General features: G+C 41.0%; 1 protein-coding gene across 3 annotated transcripts in view; it reads left to right on the forward strand.

Moving 5' to 3' along the window:
* Positions 1 to 24,972, forward strand: part of SORCS1 (sortilin related VPS10 domain containing receptor 1) — a 528,310-nt gene that overhangs the window by 476,224 nt on the left and 27,114 nt on the right. For all 3 annotated transcript variants that reach the window (XM_058298482.2, XM_071215682.1, XM_058298481.2), the window contains exons 20-23: positions 1,845 to 1,978; positions 4,258 to 4,381; positions 9,788 to 9,900; positions 14,613 to 14,744. In XM_058298482.2, the coding sequence (XP_058154465.1) occupies positions 1,845 to 1,978; positions 4,258 to 4,381; positions 9,788 to 9,900; positions 14,613 to 14,744 (503 nt within the window). The remainder of the gene's footprint in view (positions 1 to 1,844; positions 1,979 to 4,257; positions 4,382 to 9,787; positions 9,901 to 14,612; positions 14,745 to 24,972) is intronic.

Genomic DNA, 24,972 nt, shown 5'->3' on the forward strand with positions numbered 1-24,972 from the left:
AAGTCACTTACCACTATTCATCTGTAAATGGGATAAGAATAATACCTACTTCATAAGGCTGTTGTAAGGTTAAATAAGAAAAAAAATAAAATCCTGAGCAGAGTACATGGCACATAGTACTCATCAATAAATGTTACCCTTTTATTATTTCATCAAAGTCTTCTAGTTTATGAGCACCTAATTCCTAATAAATTGCTTATAATCCAGAAAAATCAATCCTATTTGGCATGCTGATCACCAAGCCACTTATTCTTTAAAGAGAGTTGCATGAACAAAGGCAGAAGCGGGAAATTATATCATTTGTTCATTTACCCAGTGAATGTTTATCTGCTCGGTATCAGAAATGAGCTGGTCGAATACGATAATTATGATGGATTCTTAACTTTAAGAAGCTTGAAACCTCTGTTCCCTGTGTCACAATTTTTTTATCAATATATGTCAGCTATCATTATTATTATAATGAAGTAATGGGAATCTTAATATTGAAAAAGTGAGTAATATCACCTTGGCTTTCTAGAAAAATCACTCTAACAATTTGGAGGATGGAGTAGAGTGAAGAAAGACTAGGCTCAGGGAAACCATAAGGCTTGAAATGACCCTGGCAGAGAGAGGAACCTAGTGAATGAACCGAGACCCGATTAGGAGGGCAAGGAGTGGCTCTAAATTAGAGACATTTATGAAACTAGTCATTGCTTTCCTAAATGGACAGCAGTGGCAAAAAAGGACTCTAGACTAACTTCTACTTCTGAATAGAGTTCTTGGATGACTGTTGGTGCTATTTACTGAGATACAGAGAGAACGAAATGGGGAAATAATGGGTACCTTGGCAAGGCTGATTGGGTCTGGAGGCCTGGAGTGGTTTTGGAGTTGAAGGTGAGGATGGGCATGACAATTGCCCAGCTGAAGAATATGTGGAGGGTGAAAAAGGCCAAAGACAGAATCCGGGAAAAACATTTAAAGGGCAAGTTAAAAGAATAGGTGGCAATTAAACCAGGGTGGAAAGGCCTGTGGTGCTACTCTCGTCTACAGCTCTTGAAACAGGGGTGGTAGTCACAGGTTCCTGTCATGTTCATCTCACAGGTAGCTGCATTTGACCCAGGAACAGTGACTCCAGGAGCCTATTGGGAGGTCATGGGAAACCTCCTGTGGTTCTTTCTGAAGGGGACATTCATATCTTTGCAGGGTTGGCACATCTAATTAAGCTTTCTGGTTTTTATGAGCCTCTGAAGGTAGATCATCCTTTGTGTTAGTGAGTAATTCCCGAGAACCTGAGAACCACAGAACTCTCTCTACCTGCTCATGCCTGCTTTTGATCAGGACAAGCTTAACTCAATGAAAAATGTCATTTGACTCATACTTAGCTAACCAGGTGACTTCACATACATTCACACACACTCAGTACACTCTTTAAAACCGAATATGCAGGAAAGAATAATATATGTAGTATGGTTTAGGGTTTGTGCTTCCCCTGCATGGATTCTATGAGATTTTCATGATCCTGGTTTAAAACTAAGGGAATAACCTCTTGGAAACAGTATGTCTCCTTGTGAAATCTAGCCTGATACCTATTCATTCAAGGACTTAATGAATTACTTGCAAATGTTTAAACTTTAAAAATGAGTACCTCAGGTTTTAAACCCAGTAGAGAGTTCTGTAAATGGAAAATGTCAAGACACAATTGTTCACAATATCTTTCTCTCCAAAGTAAGGAATGCCTCTGAGCACTTCCCTCAGGGAATATGGCTGCCATATTCGAGAGCAAACATGCCCTCTCTTCAGAGCAGGGAAGGTGAAGCAGAGAAATTTCTTCCCTCTCTATGGCCCCTCTTTCTCTTATGCCTCAGGTCCCCTGGAGCATGTACACCTGTCTCTTCCCTTTGTCACCACGAAGAATAAAGAAGTCAATGCGACCGCAGTGTTGTGGCCCAGCCAAGTGGGCACCCTTACTTACGTGTGGTGGTACGGAAACAACACGGAGGTGGGTCAGCTTCAGGGGACAGAAGCTCAACTCAAACTGGCTTAAGCAAAGGAGGGAATGAATGGGCTGGTGGCACTTGAGAGTCTAGGTGTAGTCCTAGCTTCAGGCACAGCAAGTTCTGGATGTTCAGATAATTTCATCACTTTGTTCTCTCTCAATCCATCAAGCTCCCTCCTTCTCCTACTTCCTTTCCTTCTCTCTTTCTCTCTCCTTTCCTCTTCTCTTCTTCTTTCTATCCCTCTTCCCCCCTTCTTTTTCTCTTCCCTGTCTCACTCCACCCCTACATCTTATCCCTGCCTTTCTCCATATTGGCATTCCTCTCAAGTTGGAATTTTCTTTGCAGTGATCCTTAACAACCCTACCTTTATATACTCACAGATTGGCAGAGAAATTGTCTCTCTTACTTAAAAGTTCTAACAGAAGTCCTGGAATTGAGTCTTCTTGGCCAGTTCTTTCTGGGCTAGAGAGGGAAATGTTGAAATTAGCCTCCTTTGAATCACATGAACCAAGCCTAGGAGAAAAGTGATTCCCCAAAGGGAAAAATGTGCACTAGACACTGGACAGGCAAAGCAACAGATTTCCATCACATCTCATACCCCAAATGGCTTCCTTACCCTGACTCAGTCATGGCCATTTCTTTAGGTCAATTTACCCTTTTTGTTTTCCAAAAACATCTCCTATGATCAAAAGCCAAGAGCAATAATTTTAAAATCAGTAAAACCTTAAAACTCATTTACCCAAGACCTTCATTTTGTAGGTCAGGAAAGTGTGGATGAGGCAGATGAAGTAGCTTGCTCCAATCTCAACCAGCTGCTTCACACAGAGGCCAAATCCCAAGCCTTCTGCTTCCTACCTTAATTGTTCTTCCCATCACAACATGCTGCATCCACTGTTTCAGTTTTGAACGCTCTCCACTTGCTGAAATTAAAGTGTTTCAAAATGAAAGTTAGGCAAAAATATTTAGGCCCCAAATCATACCTTTCCAAAGGACACAAGGATAAACTGCTCTGGATTGGAAAGCTAGAACTTTTTCCAGGAGAGTTTCTTTCATTTGGAGACTTTGCGCTTCAAATGCAATGCATCTTATTTTAATAAGAATCATTTCTACCCCAGAGCTGAATGTTGGCTTTAACTGGAGAACCCATTTTTTCAGAGGCTGAGGGAGAAAAATCTCCACTGAACCTAGAACTGCTGTAAGCCTGACAGTGGAAAGAAATCTCTCAACCTCTACTACTATCATAACTAAGCTTAAAAGAAGCCTTTTATTATTTCTCCTTTAATTGTGCATGCAAATGCAGCCTAAACTGGCCCACTACCCACAGTGGATGAGAAGTCTCTGTTATTCCTGAAGTCTCTGAAAACTAGTTCTAGAAAGAGGGAAATAGTAAACAGCTTTATTTTGTGCCTCCTTCTTTTTTTCCCTTTTAAAAGAAAACCAAAATCTCAACAGACATCATTGAGTAGACTTCTTATGCTGAGCTTTAGTCTTCTCTCTGCCATACAGGGATTTAAATGAATTTTGATTACAAAGTTAATTAAGAAAGGATAGGAAAGAAATGATTGTGTGGCGTGAGCTGAGGGAGGTCAGCAGGCTAATAATCTTTCTTCCAGAACCCTGGCGTCCGACTGTATTGCAGGCACCTCTCCAAGCCTTTTATTTTTGAGTCCTCAAACCACTATCCAATTAGTACTTGTTTCCATGGAAGCTACTTCCAGGAAACTGCTGATAGATCTTCTCAGGGGAGCCAAGGCACATGAAGCCACTCCTGTCTAATGAGCGTACAGTTTTCATGCCCATGGTTGTTGTGTTCCATTGTAATTTCACATAAATAGTACATTCTGAGATGAACAGCTGGCAGTTTATAGATTTTCAGTGACTGCTGCTTAAATATGGATTTTTATGGGCTCCCTGTTCTGGTCTGATCTGAATTTTTTCTTGGATTAGGAATCTTGATTGACATGAGTAGGATACCCACAAAGAGAACTATCTAGCCTACCAGTGAGCAGCCTGTCTCCCTCCCCAGCCCTGAATCATGATGATACTAGCAGAAAGGTGTCAGAGTCACAGGGAGAGGGCAGAGTCGCTTGGGATCATTCCTCCAAGAGCTGCCTTTCTGGCCTGGACTTGAGATGATGGGGAGGCATCAATGGGGTCATTTCCACAGGGTGTACCAGGAAGAGCCTCTGCTGAGCTAAACAGCACATTGTGGCTCAAAGCTAGCAACTGTCTCATCTGTAACTAAACAGCTTTGTCCTCCCTCTGTGCCTGTTTATTTTAGCCCTTGATTACCCTGGAGGGAAGCATATCATTCAAGTTTACTTCTGAAGGGATGAACACCATCACGGTGCAGGTCTCAGCTGGCAATGCTATCCTGCAAGACACGAAGACCATCGCAGTGTATGGTGAGTGCCTGTCTTTGACTGATTGTTGGCTTTGTGCTCAGGTGAGCACAATCCTGGTGCTAGAAGCCATCTGGGCTGATGGACTTTACCTAGAGAAAAGAGGTTAGTGGCTGAGAGAGAACTGAGTAAGTTCTGATCCTCTTCAGTGAAGATGTGGTCCACCAGCATACTAGTTACCCTGCTGTGGTCACAAGTGCTCAAGTGGGTTTATTGTTTTGTTTTCTTAAATTGGCTCTGGTGCATGTAGAGAAATATTTGCTCACTCAACTTGGGTAGGGTGGAGTGGATTTCATTACATAGTAAAGCAAATTCATTTCATTTGGAGTTTTGGTGGTATTTGAATAGCTAAATCCATGATAAAAGAAAATGGTTAATGTTGAGGCTGTTTTAAAAAGTTCAATTTAAAATTCTCAAGTATTAAGAAGAACCTGCCAATGTATAAATATCCCAAAAGTTCTTCCACAAATCAGTATCATAAAAAAAAAAAAAACACAAATAGCCAAAAAAAAAAACCACACACACACAAAACCTCTGCTAAATGAAAAGCAATGAATGGGTTCTAAAAATGACATGCATTATATATAGTTGTGGGTTGGAGATTGGTTTGAATGACCAGTTATACAAAACAATTTTTTCATCAGTTGTGGGGATTAGAATATGGTCAGAGTATTAGAAAGAATGAAAATTTACAGAAATGGAAGGGTAGCAATCATTGACTGAATAAGAGAAGATAAAAACAGTTTATATAGATGGATCTAATTTGGATAATTTTTTATGCATAGAAAAATAATTCAAATGGACATGCTCTAAGTATTGCTAGTAGATGGTAAAAATGTAAGGTTTTATTATTAATAGAGAAGTGGTACATATCCATTGCATAAAAATAAAAAACCAAGAAGAATTTATAAGTGGATATGTAGGGAAAATAAATGTTATGGAGATAGAGACACACAGACATATAGATTCTACTTGTGGCTCAAATAATACTGATTGCCCCAGTTCCAGAAGTAATCAAAACTGATGAGATCATTGAGAACTAGATGTTTTCTGTAGAGAAGCCAGGTTTTATTTTTCCTTTCTCACCTTGCCAACTTAACCTTCAAATTCACAAAATAATCTGAAAAATGTCTGAAGGTCAAAAGGCCATAGGGATGAGAATCCCTGCAGGGCTCGGTGTTAGATTTCATAATGCTTCCCATCTCCTTCCCTCACAGGCTTTATCAGCCCCCGAGCAGTAAGTGCATGTCAACTAGAGCAGTGGGTTTCCTAACAAAGTCTTGTCGGTGAGGTGGCCCCTCAGCCAGGTGGCCAAACTGTGCCCATAAATAATGGAAGAGAGCTTTGCTTCTCTTTCTTTCTCCATCTCCCTTACTATGTGGTAGAAATACATTGCACCCGCAAACCTAGTCTTTTATAAGGCAGGTGATATCATTAGCCTCATTTTCCAGGGAGGTAAATGACTTGCCTCAGCTAGTAAGTGGTAGAGTTGGGCTTCCAACCCAGCCCAACTAGCGCCCAGGGCCCAGGCTCTGAAATGACCCTACTTAACTGGCTCTTGTTTCTTTTCCTTTCCATCTGATGCCCTCTTTGGTAGCCCTCCCCTGGCTCTCACTATTATCACTACTGGGCATGGTCCCACTAGCCTGAGAGATGTCTTCTTGCTTAAGCATATTTGTGACTTCCTCATTAGTCATATAGAGAACACTAAACCTGGAAGGTCTTTGGGCTTATCTGGTCCAACCCCATCATTTTATAGACAGAAAACGGTGGTGCATACATGGGAAATTACTAGCTTAAAGCCATTCTACTGTTTAGTGAGAGATCTAATAATAATAACGGGCATGGGGATAGTAGTTAACACTGGCGAAGCCCTTCCTAACCACTAGCAGCTATTCTAAGCCCTTGACATATATGACCTGTTTTATTGGTTCCTCTGAACGTAATTATGAGAGCTATTCTATAATTGTCCCTGCTTTACAGACGAGAAAATATAAGGTAAATCTATTAAACAGAGCCTAAAATTTCTGAATCCAGAGGCGATATTCCTACCCGACTTCCACTGTTTGTTGCGCTTAGTCCTTCCTCATCCTACAGTCTCTTTAAAGGATCAGCCATATGTGGGTAACCCTTCATTAAATGGGTCATTGACCCCCCCTTCACTATGAGCATGGATAGGGGACATGGTGTAGCAGTTTGATATGGTTATGAATTCCAAAATTAGATATTGGATTATGTTTGTAATCTAATCTATACCTGGGCCTGATTGAGTTAGGATTAGGGCTTTGATTGGGTGACGTCATTAGGGCATTGAGTCCCTGCCCCTTAGTAGGTGGGGACTCACAGATAAAAGGCATAGCAAAGGACAGAGTTGGGGGGTTCTTAATGTTGGAGTTTGATGCTGAAGTCTTAAGCTGGAGCCCGGGGCAAAAGAGACAGAGACTTTTGCCTGATAGTCTATAGTCTGACCTTGTGGAAAAAGGCAAAGCCTAGAGAGCCTCATAGTCTACAGCTGTCCTTTTGGAGGAAACAGGAGCTGAGCCCAGAGGAACCCAGGAAGACTGAACCCTTGTAGATGTTGGCAGCTATCTTGCTCCAACATGTGAAAACAAACATTGATGAGGGAAGTAACTTATGCTTTATGACCTGGTATCTGTAAGCCCCTACTCCAAATAAATACCCTTTATAAAACCAATCAATTTCTGGTATTTTGCTTTAGCACCCCTTTGGTTGACTAATACACACAGTCTCCCCCTTTTCTAATAAAATTTCTGAACCATCGGTGAGCCTTAATTCAGCTTCGGTCAGATGAACAGTTCAGAGTTCCATATATGTGCTTAGAAAGTTTTAATGATACGTGGACCTGAAAGAGGCTTCAAATATGGGAAGTTGACAGAGGAAGGATTGTCTACTCCAAAACACACAAAGGATGGGAAGAAAGAAAACCTCATTTACATTGTTTGCCCCAATTTGCTTCAGGGAACAGGCTTGCTTTTAAATTAAAAAAAAAAAAGGCAAATGTATAGAATTCATTTCTCTCAGCAGCTGCAAAAAAGTGCTATTGGTGTTTACCCTTTCAGTCCTCCACCATGCATTACTTCCTTGCTGGATGCACGTAAGTAGAATAGTTCTCTGCCATTCTGTCTTCCCACCCTGCTATTTAGCATGGTGAGTAATTATGGAGGGAGCTGTATCATTTTTCTCATTTGTGTTCTTTTACTGAGACAAATATCTTCCCTCAGTTGTAGATGGAGTCTCTGCAGTTGGGTGAGAGGTGCGAGGCAAGTGAAAGTTATATAATCTTACATCTTCAACATGATAAGTTAAGGCTTGGGTGATTCCTTGGTAGTGCCATTTACCAAACTATTAATTAATAGGTTTCCATTATTCTCCATCAGGACTGAGGCAGTGATATTCACATAGGTGACCAGTGAATCATTAAGTAGTTGAGCTTTAAAAAATACATCTTCGGAATAGAGTAACTGCCATGAATACACAACTTAAAGCGTAAGAGTCCTCAAAGCATGTGCTTGATAACTCTTTAGCATTGTTAGGAAATACACAAATGCACTTTTATGCTTCCTAAATGTATAATAGGTATTGGAAATACCTCTTAGCCCCTGCACAAATGCAGAGACATGTTTTCCACAGTGGCTTTCAAAACAAGAAATAAGTGTTTGTTGAATAAGGAAGTGCATAAGTTACAGAGGACCTCAACTGTAATTGATGCATTGACTTATTCAGCAAACATTAAGTAAAGGATTCACAGGTAGTAAACGAACACCCACTATGTGCTAGGTACTGTCCCAAGGGCCAGGAACTCAACATCCTGCCCTCATGGAACTTATATTCAGGTAGAGGAGACAGGCAGTAAAAAAATAGATAAATGCAGAAACTAAATAATTTGAAATAGCAGTAAATGTGAAGAAGACAAGTAGGGTTATAGGATGGAGAGTGGGGCAGGTGGAAGGGAAGCTAAGCTGAAGTCAGGTAGATGGAAAAGATCTTTCCGAGAAGAGACCAAGTGATGAGAGGAACCAGAAGTGTTGTTGTAATCTGGGGGAGTGCGCTGAGGTGGGGAGGAGCATGGCCTGACTGAGGAATAAGGGAAAGACAGGTTCCTGGGGAACGGTGAGGAAAGAGAAGCCCAGTAGGACATGAGGAAGGAAAGTGAGACAGCAGCAGATGGTGGGGCCCGTGAAGGTTGTGGTGAGAATCTGAATATGATTTTAAACACCATGTGAGCCACTGCCAGGTTTCCGGGAAGTGACTTGATCTGAGTGTTCAATGTCTCCTTCATTTGCTGGGATAAGGGTGTGGAGGCCACGTGGAAGTGCCTAGTAGACCAAGACCAGGGAGAATAATTGGCCAGTGCCCTAGTGCTCTGCTCTGAGACCCAGTATCACACTAGAGTCAAGGCCACAATTTCATGGGCTGCTTCCAGTCAGTGGCTGAGGGAGGCAGAGCTTCCAAGACGCACCCCTTCTTGGGAAACCTGGGGCCTCTCTGTTCACCACCTTTGCTTTAGGACTCCCCAGCAGTCCTGCTGACCCTTCATTAGAAAGCAGTCAAGAAAGGTTCCACCCACCTTCTTCCTTTCTCTTTCACTTAGTGTCATATAGGCATCAAAGTAATGGTGCTCCCAGCCTCCCTGGTTTCCTCCCCATTTTCTCTCACAGGCAGTTCTTCTCTTAAAGTCCTTGCTTCTTTAATCCCTTCTTAGCATCAATGTCTTGGTTGCCCCAGACTAATGCTGAGTTACAGAGACAAGTAAAATCCCTGAATTAGGGAGCTTAAATTCCACTAACAGAAACTGCCATGCACACAAAAATTAGGACTAGAATGAATAAAAGAATAAATTACAATCATAGCAAAATTATCATAGTCATATAACAATTAAATGACTATTAAATGAATCACTTTAAATATTATTCTCATTTTTCATGTAAAATATACTAGTGCCATGAAAGAACAAGTTGAAACATGAGGTGGTGATGGTGGTCAGTCAAAAAAGGCTTGACCTAGAGCTTCGATATCTGATAGGTGGGGAAATGGGGTATTCTAGACAGAGGCAAAGACACGCAATCATAAACCTGCAGTGCATTCAGGGCACTCCTGATCATTTAGTGGCTGGGAGTGCAGCTAGTCTAACACTAGGAAAAATAGGTGAAAGCTGTGGCAGGTGTGGGCCAGAGCCTGGACTACCCAGCAGTACATTGGGCTTTGGCCTAGAAAATGAGGATCAAATGAGGTAATGGGGATGAGATAGCAGATTTGCATCCAAAAGGGTCCCTCCAGTAAGTGTGAAGCAGGACCCTCCATTAGGGCTTTGTGTAATATATAAAGTCTGGCTGACATCTTGACAGACCTATTTGATTCATGGTAATCCTCCTGCTGTTTTATCCACAGAGGAATTCCGGTCTCTTCGTCTCTCCTTCTCTCCAAACCTGGATGAATACAACCCTGACATCCCTGAGTGGAGGCGGGACATCGGTCGAGTCATCAAAAATTCCCTGGTGGAAGTGAGTGCAATAATTCCTTCTCCTGCCCAGGCATGTTCCCCTGCATCCTCAGAGTTTGTGGGGAGGGTTCCCCGTGTAAAGGAGAGGAGAGGAGAGCTACAGCCCATGGGGGGCCCAGTTAATGGGTCTGATATCTTCATTGCTGCTCCCTACACTGGGACATGCAGTCATGGGGACGTGATGCAAATACCTGGGTCTTGCCCCATGAAACTTATTCTCTTGGAAAAGGAGAACATAGACTCCTGTTATAATTATGGAGGAGAGTTCACCGTAGGCCTTTAGCAAGTGTGGACTCAGCCACTGCACCTTGTAAAGACACAGCGTGTGAAGGTCCTCAAGGCTGAGTAATCAGTAGGAGCAATGCTGGGCCCCTTCCCTCGCAAGAGGGAACTCTTGGTGCAGTAGGTGTTAGGTGGCATTCCATATTCCAGTTCTTTCAAAGACACTTTTGTCCCACAACAGCCATAAAATGAAGATATTTTTATCTGCAGTTCACAAGTGAGATAACTGAGGTTCAGTGGGGTTAAGTACCGTGCCCAAAATCTCCTGGCTAATAGGTGGTAAAGCTACACTATTTTTTTTGAGGTACCAGGGACAGGGGATTTAACCTCAGACCTTGCATGTGGGAAGCTGGCACTCAGTCATCAAGCACATCGGCTTCCCTAAGTCGTTTTTTTGTTTCTTTTGCTTGCTGCTTTGCCTTTTGTTACCTCAGGAGGCACCAGGAACCAAACCAGGGACCTCCCATAAAGCTACACTTTTGAGCCAAAGGGTCTGAGTCCCACATCTGGGTTTTTGCATATGGAACATGGCTCCATAAGGTTTCAGGGCGTATACTAAGGTAGTATGGTTTATCCCTTCCCAGATAAATGTCACTTCAGATCTCCCTGGCATATTCCACGTTTGTGAGTGAGCAGAGGAAGGGAACAGCCGTTTATGGGACTGCTTAAATTTATTGCACAAAACCAGAGAATCATTGATGAGCTGCTTCTTCCCAGGGTATTTTCTTAGCACAAAAGGAAAATCAATGTAGGGTTTTTAGTACATTTTTTACCCACCTGCACCTAGCACATAGTGCCACATGATTGAAAGAGATATTGCAATAACAGCCTTCAGATAACCCCTGCTCAGAAAACAGATTCCACATCCAGCCTTTTCAGCAAAGCACTGGCCTGACCCATTTTTCACATCTGTTACCATCACTTTTGTTGAGATGTATTTAGCACTTACAGTATTCCAGATGCTCTGCTCAGTGTTTTGTATTCTTTAATACATTTAATCCCCGAAACAAACTCATGAAGTTTGTACTGTGATTATTGCTGTTTTACAGGGGAGGGAACTGAACACAGAGAAGTTAGGTAACTTGCCCAAGGCATTACAGCTCTGAATCAGACCACTTCTGGTTTCCTAACCACTCCACTCTACTGCCTTTTTTTTTTTTGCCTTGTATATGGAGTAATAGGCATGGGTAGAACTTGATTTGGAGGTCATTTTCATGTGCCTTTGGGTAACTACCATTTCACTGTCTTCTTGGCACCCTCTAGGCATTCTTCACATGATTGGTGGCTAAACACAGTCGTCACCAGAGGGTGCATGTGCTAGACTACAGGCCCACTGGAATAGCCCCTTCTGCCCTTGGAGCAGTCTGTCCTTGGTGTGACAGTTGATTTTTCTTCTCTTTTTATATATCCAAGGGAGATGATTAATATCCTTCCCAAAACTCACTGCCAACTTCCTTCCACTTTCTTGGGACCCAAGTCTCTGTTGATCTCCCAGTGGACTGTCTAACACTCCTAGGTGATTTATCAACCAGGCATTAGCTCAGCATAGCCAGCCTTCCAGGTGGATTTCTCTTTGTACTTATTTTCCAAGGATCAGATACTCTGGATCTCTACCTTTCCTCCAGCTGTCCAGTAGGCTAGAGACTACTGCTCATCAGTATTTCTAAGCTGATGCATAAATGGGTTAACTCAGAATCCCTCAGGACAGGGCAGAGGTGGGGGTGGAAGGTGAATGCCTTCCAGTTTCCAAGGCTTCTGGTTCCTCAGTCTCAAGAGGCAGCTGCCCCAGCCCCTGCTTCCCAGCCTTAACCTAGTCTTTGGGGTCAATATTACTCTTGGCCTTCAGTAGACTGCGTCTTCCATAAACTCTAGGTACCACATTGCAAAGTGTACCCTAATAAACTTTACAAGAGGTACAACTTGGAGTCAGCTTATTTGTGGTTTTCTTCCTATTAATTATGTGACAGAATTTGGTTGCATAATTGGTTTGCCTATTTCTCATCAAATGATCTTTTCCTATTGACATTAACAACAATGAAACCTTTAAAAGAAGTCATTCAATGCACAGTTTTGAGCCCCTTCTGCATACTAGGATGATTCATAGTCTCTGACTTTAAAGTCTAGTAGGGACATAAAACCCATTGTATGATCACCTGTGATAGGAGCTGGTGTGTGGAAGTGTCAGGAGAAGGGAGGCAGTGGAGTGATGGTTAAGAACACAGGCCTCATACTCAGACCAAAGTTCCAAACCAGCTTCCGCACACACTACCTAGATTGCCTAAGCAACAACCTTCCTACCTCTGTGTGTTCTGTGGTGGAAGTAGAGATGCACAGTCCAGATCCTCATTCAGGGACAGACTTGTCTCAGCCGCTGGGAGTCCTAGGGGCACAGAGGTTTCAGCTGGCAGCACCTTCAGGAGTTGCCTCAGCTGCAGAGAGCTTCCCTACTCCACGGCAAGTGCCTTTATAAAGGTTAGGCCATCTCAGCCCAATTTGAGATAACTCCGAAGAGTCATTCTAACTCCTGAGCTCACATGGCTCTCTCCTGAGGTTGTCAGTGGCTTATGTGGCAGCACAACTTTTCCCTCGGCCCATTTCTGCTTCCTTCCCCTCACCCCCTTAGGCTTTGATTCTAAGAGTACTACTTAATAAACACCCTGCACACTAAACTCAGAGTTTGTTTCCTGAGGACCCTACCCAGAGGTACACTTCACCTGCAAAGTAAAGTATTATAATTCCTGCTTCAAAGGTTATTGAGGGGTCTTGCATAAAGTAATGTTGCTATGATTTTAGCAATGTCTGGCACATTGTAAGGCCCCAAAATTGGAATTTTTTGCTACTTCTTCTAAAAAATGTGCTGAAATCAGTGGACTTTAAGAAGAATCATGAAGGATGAGTAGGGTTCCAGAAGGAAATGGAGACAACATTCTGGTGGTGAGGGGTAGGGGGTGGGGGGTGGGGGTGAATGGAGATGGCACAAAACTTTTGCAGGAAAAGGCAGGAATATTGAGAAATTGCGCATAGTTCCATTTGGCTGGAGCTTAGGATGCCTCTGTAAGTTGTGGGTAGTTGGACTAGGAAGGAAGGATGGAACCACACTGCACAAGGTCTGAAATAGATATTTAAACCATTTACAAATGAGAAATATTGCAATAATTTTGAACAGGGAATAATGACCTAGCTGAGTTATAGGGAGATAAATCTGGAAGTAGCAGTATATCTCTTGGAGATGGGAAGGCTACTGGAAACTTCAGAGGTGAGAATACAACAGCTTAACTGGTATATTAACAATGGGTATTTAAGCAAGGAGCATCCCACAGAATCATTAGTGTGGACACTGACTTGTCAAGATCTTACAATCTGATTCGATGCAGTAGAGGGAGCATGTGATATCAGAAGTTGGCCTCAAGCTAGACTGTCTGGGAAAAGGCTACCTGTGCTGCATAAATGCAGAATGAAGGTCTTGAGGTAATAATTAAAAGTTCTTTTTTTTTTTTTTGACATCTTCATTGGAGTCTTGGTGAAATAATCAGGTGGCAAAGTCTGACTGATGGCTTGAGAGAGAAGCCAAGGTTGTAGCTGTTGATTATAGAACCATCTAGAGAAAAGGCTTGAGGGAAGCCCTGGGATACCTATGAACCAAGATAAACATAAAGTACTTGAGTAAAACCTATAATTTTAACAATGAACGACTGGTGCTAGGGAAAGAGGTAGAGGCAGAGCAGTCAGATGTGGGAGGATAACTGGAAGGACCAACTTAGCAAAGTGAGGGACTCATCCTCCTTGGTGAAATGGGCCTGGTGACCTGTGTGAGGCTGCTGGCAAGTCAAGAGCTGCCTGAGGGCTTGGTGCTTTTGAAATTAGGTGATTAGGATATGAGTGGTTTATTTGTGGAGTAGCTCCACTGTGGCAATGAAGGAGGAGCTAGACTAGAAAGGATGCAGGCATTTATCTGAGGCCAAGCGTAAAACTCAGGAGGTGGGGACTGTCTCCTCCAGGTCCCAGGTCCACCACAGCCCTCCAATAACAAGAGCTGACATTTGGATCTCCACTATGTACCAGGCATGTCTCACATGTAGCTCATTCCATTCTGTCAACCACCCTCTCACACAACAAGTACTATTAATACCGCCATTTGGTGTTTGAGAGGATGGAGGCACGAAGGGGCTAACAGCTTGCTCAAGGTCTGACAGTGGTGGAACTGGGGACTATCCTCGGAGATTCTGACTCTGGAGCCTGCGCTCATAGCCCCAGTGCTATGTCTCCCAACACCTTGCCTGGTGTGCCCAGGGCCCTGTTTCCCTGTCCAATCCCCTTGCCTCCCCTGTCTCCTCTAATCCCTTGCCAAATACCTGGTCCCTTCTCACAGTTCCCCTGCGCACTCAGCACTTAATCCCTCAGGATTTACAGCAGCTCTGTTCTCTCCCTCAGGCCACCGGGGTTCCAGGACAGCACGTCTTGGTGGCAGTCCTCCCTGGTTTACCCACTGCTGCTGAGCTCTTTGTCTTACCCTATCAGGACCCTACAGGAGAACACAAAAGATCAGCAGAGGACCTGGAGCAGGTAAGGCCCCCAGGAGATGATTGCGTTTCTCCCTGCTGTCTGAGCCACACCCTCTGCCAGGATCTGATCAACAGCTGCTCAGAAGGACATCTGTGGAATCTGGGCTTGAGCAGGAGGACTCCAGCTGTTGGTGGTGTCTCCAATTTTCTGGTCCTTAGAGTGTCATCTATAAATTGGTGATCCTAACTACAGCTTCATAAAGAAACACATGAAAGGGTGTTTCTTGTAGGGAATAGTAAAATTAGTCAGAATGTGTCCACATTGTGGAATACTTTCCAGTGTTTACAATGAATTAGATATAGCTATGTGTACTAACATGGAAAATTGTCCAAGATATTAAGTAGGAACAAAAGCAAAAAGTAACTGAACAATACACAAAGGAGGAGACCATTTATATCTTACTTTCTTACATCATTAAAGTGTAATAAGAATCAAGTGCCAATCAAGTGCCAAATTGTCTTTTTTTTAAAGATACATAGATCACAAAAAATGTGACATTAAAAAATGTTGCATATCTTTTTAAGAAGGAACAACTTTTACATAAATTGTTAATCATTTTACTTCCACCATACTAAGATGACCTGGTTTGCATTTTCTGTGAATGATTAATCTTGGTTCCATAGCACCTCTTCTGGTTCTGAGGGGTCAACTTCTCCTCTTCCCTACCACGTTCCAGAGTATGAGTGTGTGTGTGTGTGTGTGTGTGTGTGTGTGTGTGTGTATGTGTCTGTCTTCCCCTGCCTCTCCCTTTAGTCTTTTTTTCTCCCTCTGCTCCTTTTGATTTCACAAGACTCTCCCTTCTCTGCAGTGGGGACGATCATGTTGTTCTTCATTCATTCAGTTAAAATAATCAGTCTTGGTCTGGTTGCCTTGTTAGAAACCACGTGATCTGGGTTGTTGAATTCGTCCAGGCAGACAGATTAAAAAATAGGATTCCTCTCAGCTGCTGAATACATATTGACTTTTTCCCCTTCAGCACTTGGATCTTTTCAATTTGCTTTGAATAAACCCATAATCTAGTCCCATGAGCTTTAGTTTGCCTAGGTGGTCCGAGAGCCTTGCCTAACAGCCTAATTAATAACAACCCCAGACTGCGACCTAGCCCTCCTCCTAGCACATGCACTCCTTTCAACTGCCACTTTCTCACTCTGGAGAAGACTCAGCTCTGTAATTTTCTCTGTGTGCAAGTCATGAAGAGCAGTGCTGTCAAGGAAAGTCCTGTTGAACACCTTTTCCTAGTGAACTGCTGTTGAAGGGCAGACAGGAGGTAGCCCATCAGAAATGCTCACCCCTGGGACTGAGCTTCCCTTTATGTTCTATAAATTATCTGCACCTGCAATTTATTAGGAGCAAGAATGGGTTACTTCTGTTACCACAACCCTGAGGAGGGCCTAGAGAAGAGGTAGATCCTACCCAAGACAGTTAGGAATGAACACTTATAGTTATTTCTCCTCTGGAAATCTTATTGGTTTTCCATTAAATACAAAATTAAAATATTCCCAAATATGAAAGGAAGCTCAAATTTAGAGCGAGCTACTTTCCTAGCTACCACATGATCAATGCATTTTTATTTCTCACATGCTCTATTTTTTTGCTAAAAATGTAATACTTTTTTATATGTTTCCTTGAGGGAAAGAGTGGAAACGATTTGGGATCCTCTCTTTGAAACTTCTATTGCCTATTAAGAAACTTTCATTGCTTTGATATTCATTGTTTCTATTTTAAAGATGAGGAAAATAAATCCCAGAAAAGTTCAATATTAGCCAAAGTCCCTCAATCTATAATACCTACCTCACAGGATGTTTGGGAGGATTAAAGAAGTAAAACAGAAAAATTCTTGCCCTGAAGTCAATGCTCAATAAATGATAAATATGTGATGGAGACATTTAGGGTCATTTTTTGATAGAAAGAGAAGGTGTGAAGAATAAAAAAAGCTTAGGGCCTCTTAAAGATACTGTGTGGTATAGTCAAGGCCATGTGTTACAGGAGAGAGGTTGGTGGAGGTAAGGAAAAAATATTAATGAATAGAAACCATGCAAAATGGACAAGAGGAGTAAAATAAGACAAGGGAAAACCATATCTGAGCACCTATAGCTTAGAGTGATGATGAGTCCACTTGAGTTCTCATGCAGGCTTATAACATTAAAGGAAAACAAAGTACCACACTAGATTGTAACTCTGCTAAATGAAATTGCCAGTTTATCAGGCTAGTCTTGGACTCAAACCAAAGTAAGCCCAGTAACCAAACAAATGCCAAGCCAAGTTTGTAAGAAATTAGTGTCATAGAAGTTGATAATATTACCCTGATTTAAGGGTGCAGTAATGTTGCCAAACCGAATACCAAACAAATGCCAAGTTACATACACAAGAAATTAGTGTTGTAATAGGTGATAATAATATTACCCTGATATAAAAGTATAGTACACCTCTTGGAGACCTTTTTCCTAGGTAGGATCTTCTAATCCTTCTTTCTGCTCAGTCATTTTAAAGTGAAGTAATTCAGACCCCAGCAGGGTGAAATGACTTACCTGAGGTGACACAACCCCTCAGGAGAATTAGATTCTCAAGCTTAGTGATCTTTCCACTGCACCATGCTGCTGGCATAGACGTGGACACCACTTTACATCCATGGGTCTAAAAGTACTACTGCTGTTGCATCAGGAAATGACATCAAATGACATAACCAATTCAAAGAGTATGAAGAAGAAAAAAATCAATTTATGAACACTCCAAAGCATCACCAAACGACTCCCTCTTTCTCTCTCTTTTCTTCCCTCTCCATTTCTTTTCTTTGCAACCACATGAGAAGTATTCCTGAGAATTAAGCCAACGCATAGGAAAGCAGGAAGCCCCATCTTCCATTTAGACAGCTTATTACCCCATCCAAAAGAGAATGTCTTTTACCTGATGAAACCAGCAAGAACCCTAGGTTTATAATTCTCACCTGGCCCACCTTAGCTTAAGTGGGCATTTTTTAACCAGTCACTGCAGTCAGGGGGTAGAGCGCCACCAGGGACAGTTCAGGCATTTTATACTCTCTCTGCATCAAGGCTTTATGGTGATACATCTTTAAATGGATTGGGAATAGAAGAACATGATTCCTCAAATATATGTATATGTATATATATATGTATATGTATATATGTATATGTATACATGTGTATATGGAGGAGGGAGAAGAAATACTGTTTAGGCAAAAGTAACTGACTTATACTGTAATACATTAAACTGAAATGTAAAACAACTACAAAGCAAAAATAAACCATAGAAATGCATCTCCTCTCCTGAAGGTTGCACTTTGAGTCTTAGCTAGAACGGGGGAAGGGTTAATTTCATCCCCTCAGTTAATGGTCTTGTCCTTTTTTATAAAGATATAATTCAGAACACCCTGCAAGGGAAAAAGTGGGATCCTGGCCAGATGGACCCTGAAGAATGCAGGGTCAAGGCCCAAGCCAAGCGCTCTTGGCTCTCCTCCCTTAGCTTCCTCTGACGCCATTCCCAGGGGAGCTGTGATGCTGACTTGGATCGAGCTATCTTATCTGTGAAATAAATTGAAAATTTCTCACAGTGAGAAGTACTTGACCCTGTTATCAAGATGATGCAGGCTGGGTTAATCAAGTGACCTTTGTCTGGAAGGGTTCCACTAGTCTTCATTTCAGACCTCTGGTGAGTGAGAAAAGACTTGCTTGCCCTTAGCTGGCCTCATCAGGGCTAGTACATCCTCTGAGGCCAGTTACCCAGGCATTAAACAGCTCCTACCTGTCACTACCACACCTACTTGCCCCTGAGTCCTCAGAGGTGAGTAGATTTGTACCTGGCTCTCCTGGAGGAAAATAAGACCACCTACTCTGTTGAGGTTGTTTGTGATGCTGTTCTGGGGGGAGAGAGAGCCTACATGTTATCTTTCAGAATCCTTAAAGACATGGACACATTTCAAAGTAACAAAAAATTATGGAAAAAGCCTCAACAACAAACAACGTATTTCCTCTTTGACTGTGTTACTGTACACTTTTGACATGCAGAATCTGAACTCCAAGGAAATGGACAGTATCACTGAAAATAGAATGGCCTACTGGCAGCATTTTAAGAAATTAAAAGCTTCATTATATAATGTAATTAATGACCTCAGACTATTTTCTATATAGCTACATAGACTTCCCTTACAGTCCAGATTTTTTTTTTTTAATTTTATGTACCAGGGCTGGCAGTTGAACCTGGGACCTCATACATGGGAAGCTGGTGCTCAATCACTGAACCCTGTTGGTTCCCCTGAGTTGTTTTTTTTTTTTTTTCCATTTGTTTGTTTTGAGGAGGCACTGGGAACTGAACTCAGGACATCCCATGTAGGAAACAGGTGCTCAACAGCTTGAGCCACATCTGCTCCCACAGTCCAGAATTTTTAACGTGGGGTAGTTGAATTATGGAAATACTTTGGAGTTCACTAAAGTAATGACCTATAATTTACAGCAAAGTAGGTAAAAGTTAGGTCAAAAGGAATATGGCATAAGGAGAAGAAAAGATTAGGGCTGGCAACGAGGAATTCGAGAAAAGAAGTATTTGTTTCTTCATTCTGGTTTGTTTCTTTATTCACTATGCTCCATCATCCCAGAAACCTCTTGGGCATATAAATTCAGCTAATTCTTTTTTGCTAAGGAACACTGGGATTGGGTGAGCTGTTGTTTCTTAGAACTTAGTTTTTGGCTTCATGTCTTTCCCCATGATTTAATCCAGAAATCATTTCATATGAATTGAGAAAGATCACTTTTTATGTTGAATACAAAAGGAAGACAATACAAATACTAGCTGAAGGGACCCTTCAGGATCAGGGCTGATTGACTGGGTCAGCTCCAAGGTCAACCTAAGCAAGACTTTCTCTAAACATGGCACCAAATTCTAATTATGTTTAGTAAAGCTGGCATTTCTCCTACCAATTTCAAAGATAAGCATTAGTATTTTGTCCTAGTGTAGCTTTGCCACTAATAAATTTGTGGAAACCAATATTTTAACCCATGTTTTCATCTTGTACCACTTCTTTGGGTTATGTAAATTTACTGACTCTTCTCTTGGCCCTAAACTTCTCTTTTGTCATGTTTCAATGCTTGACATTTCCAGTATAATAATTAAAGAGTGTGCATTTCTCTACTGGCTTCATTAAAAATCATTTGGGACTTCCATTTAACCAAGATGGCAGAATAAGACACTTCAGGAAGCCAAATTGCCACACAGAATCTTTTAACAACAGGTAAAAACTGGTGGTGCCATCTTCCTTAAAACTCCAGAAAATAGTTAACTGATTGCAGTAACTGGGTGAGTGCTGACTCAAGAAAACACAACTTTAGAAATGATAGGCCAAGTTCAAGGTCACTTACTAGTTCGTCCCTTACCTCCTCCTTGGCATTGTGTGGATTTCTATTATGGGTCCCTGTTCCTGTTACAGAAAGAACATATACAACCAGTATGCACTGTGGTGCCTGTATGCTGGTGCAAATCTGTAGGGTGGTAGCCTAAAGACTGAACCAGGAAATGCTTCTCAGTTTACCTACCCAGAACTTTCCCTCCAGGCAAAAGCAGCTTGGGACACCTAAGGCAGTATATGAAACAATTAATCAAAACTCAACTAAGACAGTATATGAAACAATTAACCAAAACTGCCTGGGGCAAAGTATTACCTGCTTTAAGACATACAATAGAGTATCAAGGAGGGGAGGAAAGTCTATTTCAAAGGGAATACAGGGGGCATTTAAGTTCCTGTAAATGGGGGAATTCCTAAGGCCCTGAGCAAGCACAAGCCCAGGACAAGCAGACTCAGAAAAGGAGAAGTCCCCACACTTCACTTTCACCTTGGGTTGATCTTCTTAATAGGAGGACTAAAGTCTGAAGGAGAGCTCCAGGCAATGTAGAGCCAATTTGCAAAGATAGTGAAATTTGTTTTTCACATTGGTTTGTTTGTATTTGTTAGCTTCTGACATTCAAGGAAATTTCTGTCTCATCAAATTTAAGGGACAGAAAACTCAGGGACAAAACCTGAACACTAACACATTAAAATATTAAAATGTACATTGTTTAACAAAAGGTTACAAGACAAAAAAGAGAAACAAATGATGGGCTATATAAAGGAACAAGATAAAAATTCAGGAACCATCAACAAAGAAGACCAAATTTTAGGCATGCCAGACAAAGACTTTAAAAATTATCTGTATTATTAAGGAGATAAAGGAAAATGTGGAGGAAAAAAAACTAAAGGCTATCAGGAAAATGATGAATGAACAATATGAGAATCTCAACAAAGAGATAGAAATTTTAAAAGGAGCCAGATAGAAATACTGGAGTTGAAGACCAAAATAATTGAAAGGAAAACATCCCTAGAGGGTTTCAACAGCATACTGGAGCTGGCAGAAGAAATAGTAAACCCAAAGACAAGACAATAAAAATGATTCAAGTTGAGGAGCAGAAAGATTAAAAAGAATGAAAAGAGTCTAAAAGACCTGTGAGGCACCACCAAGTATACCAATATATGCATTATGGGAGTCCCAAAAGGAGAAAAAAGAAAGAGAGAAAGAAAGAAAGAGGCAGAAGGAATATTCAAAGAAATAATGGCATGAAACATCCCAAATTTAAGGAAAGACATGAATACATACATTCGAAATTCCCAAACAGGAGAAACTCAAAGAGAACCATGCCCAGACACATAGTAGTCAAATTGTCTATTGCCAAGGGCAAGCAGATAGTTCTGAAAACTACAAAAGGAAAGCAACACATTATGTACAAGAGAGCCATAGTAAGATTAAGTTCCAATTTCTCATCAGAAGCTATGGAGACAAGAAGACAGAGGGATGACATATTTAAATCCTGAAAATATTTGCCAACCAAAAATTTTATATCTAGCAAAACCGTCATTAAAAAATAAGGGTGAGAGTAAGACTTTCCCACACAAACAAAACCTGAAGGAGTTTGTCACTATGAGAATTCTCTATAAGCAATGCTAAAAGGAGTTCTTTAAACTGAAAGGAAAGGATTCTGGACAGTGGATTGAAGCAGCATGAAGAAATAAAGACCCCTGAGTATGGTAATCATAAATGCCAGTATTTTTTTGGTATGTAACTCAACTTTTTACTTCTTACAGGTTCTAAATGCATAAGTACAACAACAACAACAAAATGTGCTGGGAACAGAGGGTTATAGAAATAATATTTGTGTAGGCTATTGAAGTTAAATTGGTTTCAAATCAAATGTGACTGTTATACACTTACAATGTTCAATTTAAACTCCAAGGTAACCATAAAGAAAATATCTGAAATATACATTGAGAAGGAAATGAGAAGGTACTCAAAACACTACACAACAAAAAATCAATTAATATGAAAGTAGACATTATCAGAACAACTGGGGAATAAAAAACTTGTAAGTCTTACTTAGACCAAATAGCAAAATGGCAGAATAAAGTCCTGCATTACCAATTGTCACTTTAAATATAAATGAATTAAACTCTTCAGTCAAAAGACAGAGACTGGCAGAATGGATGAAAAAGCATGGCCTAATTATATGTTATTTATGAGACTCACTTTAAATTTGAAGACACAAGTAGGTTGACAGTGAAAGGGTGGAAAAAATTATTCCATGCAAATAGTAACAAAAAGAGGGCTGGGGTAGCTATAGTAATAACAGGTAAAATAGACTTTAAGGGCATAAACTGTTATGAGGGACAAGAAAGGTCACTATATTCCAAGAAGAGGTCAATATAACAAGAAGACATAACCATTATAAACATATATGTGCCTAAAGGCAGAGCTCCAAAATATATGAAGCAAGTATTGATAGATTTGATGGAGAAATAGACAGTCTATATTAATAGTATGAGGTTTAGGGATTGACTCATGTTCCTCACAAAAAGCATGTTTAGGTCCTGGTCCTGTGGCTGTGGACCAATTTATAAATAGGATCTTTGAAGATGTTGTTATTTATGGTGTACCCAAACTGAAAGACAATGGGCCTTAATCTAAGATGGTTAAAATATTTAAAAACAAAGAAAATTAGAAACTAAAAGAAAGAGAATTTATAAGGAGAAGTAAGAACCTGGAAGTCAGTAGAACTTGGAAGAGAAAGAAGAAGATGCCACCACGTGCATTTGCTATGAGACTGAAAAGTAAGGGAACCCCAAAGATTGCTGGCCAGACAAAAGATACTGACCCCAGGACAAAGGAAGCCCTGTAGGCTCTGAAACCAAGATCCAGTAAATACCTATTGTTAAGCCAACCCATTTTATGGTATTTGTTTTAACAACTAGAAAAAGAACAGTTTTTGCTACCACGAGTGGAGTGCTGCTATTGCAAATACCTAAAAATGTAGAAATAGTTTTGGAGTTCATCAAGAATAGCCTATTGGTAGAAATATTAACACTAAAGGTACTTTCAGCGAGGCCTTAGAAAGACGTGATGAATGTATCATTGGAAATGGGAAGAAAGGCAATCCTTGTTATAAAGTGGCACAGAACTTAACCAAATTGTGTTCTGATATTGCATAGAAGCCAGAACTTGAAAGCAATGAACTCAGATATTTTGCTGAGCTGATTTCCAAGTTAAGGATGGCAGGTACAGTGTGGTTTCTACTTGCAGCTTTTAGTAAAATGTAAGAGCAAAGGCATAAGCTGAGAATTAAATGCTCAAACACAAAGGAACCAGAAATTAATGATTTGGAAAATTCTCAGCCTATCAAGGTAGTGTCCCCTGAGACTAACACTAGACATGACTCTATCATGAACCTCTCTGAGCTTACAGGAGGGGAGTTTCTAGAAGGTAGGGTTCCACATGAGGGTTTAACTGAAGAATCCAATTATAAATCGTAAAGAGTGTGTAGTGTGACTGAACATGGAGCCTGCAGACATCTCAGAAGAATTCAGGATTAGAAATGCAGTTATTCAGAAAGTATCTATGGAAAGTTCTGAATATGATGGTTTTGACTCTCTGGAAGTGCAGGCAAAGCCATCAAGATTTTTTTGCAAAATTTGTATAAACAGAAGTAATGCCTGAAAGGGACAGAGAAGGGACAGATTGAAGGCAAAATAACTTCAAGGGCAGAACCAAGGAAGCTGAGGACTTGACCTAACTGTTTTATAAATTCAATGCAATCCCAATCAAAATTCCAACAGTCACCTTTCAAGAAGTAGAAAAGCCAACCATCAAATTCATATGGAAGTATAAGTGGTCCCAAATAAACAAAACCATGTTGGAAAAAGAGAACCAAGTTGGAAGACTCATATTTCCCAATTTTAAAACTTAGTACAAAGCTACAGTAATCTAAACAAAATGGTACTGGCATGTGGGCAGACAGACATATAGATCAACAATTGAATTGAGAGCTCAGAAATCAACTCTCACCTTTATAGCCAACTAATTTTTTGTTTTGTTTTATATTGAGCTTGTACTTTCTTTTTTTTTAATTTTTAAAGAAATTTTAGATTGCATGTTACAAAAAATATGTAGGAGATTCCCATATGCCCCACTCTTTTCCCCTCCCACACTTTCCCATATCAACAACAACCTTCATTAGTGTGATATATTTGCTAACAAAGTGCCAAAGATCATGCAATGGGAAAAGGATAGTTTCTTCAACAAATGGTGCTGGGTAAACAGGATATCCTTATGCAAATGAATGAAGGAGGATACCATAAACAAAAAATATCTCAAAATGGATCAAAGACCTAAATATAACAACCAAAACTATAAAACTCCTGGAAGAAAACAGGGAAGCATCTGTAGTACCATAGTGTTAGGCAATGTTTTCTTAGACTTTACACCAAAAGCACAAGCAATGAAGGGAAAAATAGACATGAGACTCATCAAAATTAAAAACTTGGGAAGCAGATTTAACTGTTGGTGTGTCTGCCTACCACATGGGAGGTCCAGGGTTCGATCCCCAGGGCCTCCTGACCCATGTGGTGAGTTGGCCCACATGCAGTGCTGATGCATACAAGGATTGCCATGCCACACAGGGTGTCCCCCACATGTAAGGAGTGCACCCCGTAAGGAGAGCCACCCCGCACAAAAAAAGTACAGACTGCCCAGGAGTGGTGCTGCAAACACAGAGAGCTGACGTAGCAAGATGATGCAACAAAAAGAAACACAGATTCCTGGTGCCACTGACAAGAATACAAGTGGATACAGAAGAACACACAGTGAATGGACACAGAGAACAGACACCTGGGGGTGTGTGGGGAGGGAGGAGAAATTTT

The sequence above is a fragment of the Dasypus novemcinctus genome, chromosome 6, assembly GCF_030445035.2.
Source record: "Dasypus novemcinctus isolate mDasNov1 chromosome 6, mDasNov1.1.hap2, whole genome shotgun sequence".
In the NCBI taxonomy this organism is placed as follows: domain Eukaryota; kingdom Metazoa; phylum Chordata; class Mammalia; order Cingulata; family Dasypodidae; genus Dasypus; species Dasypus novemcinctus.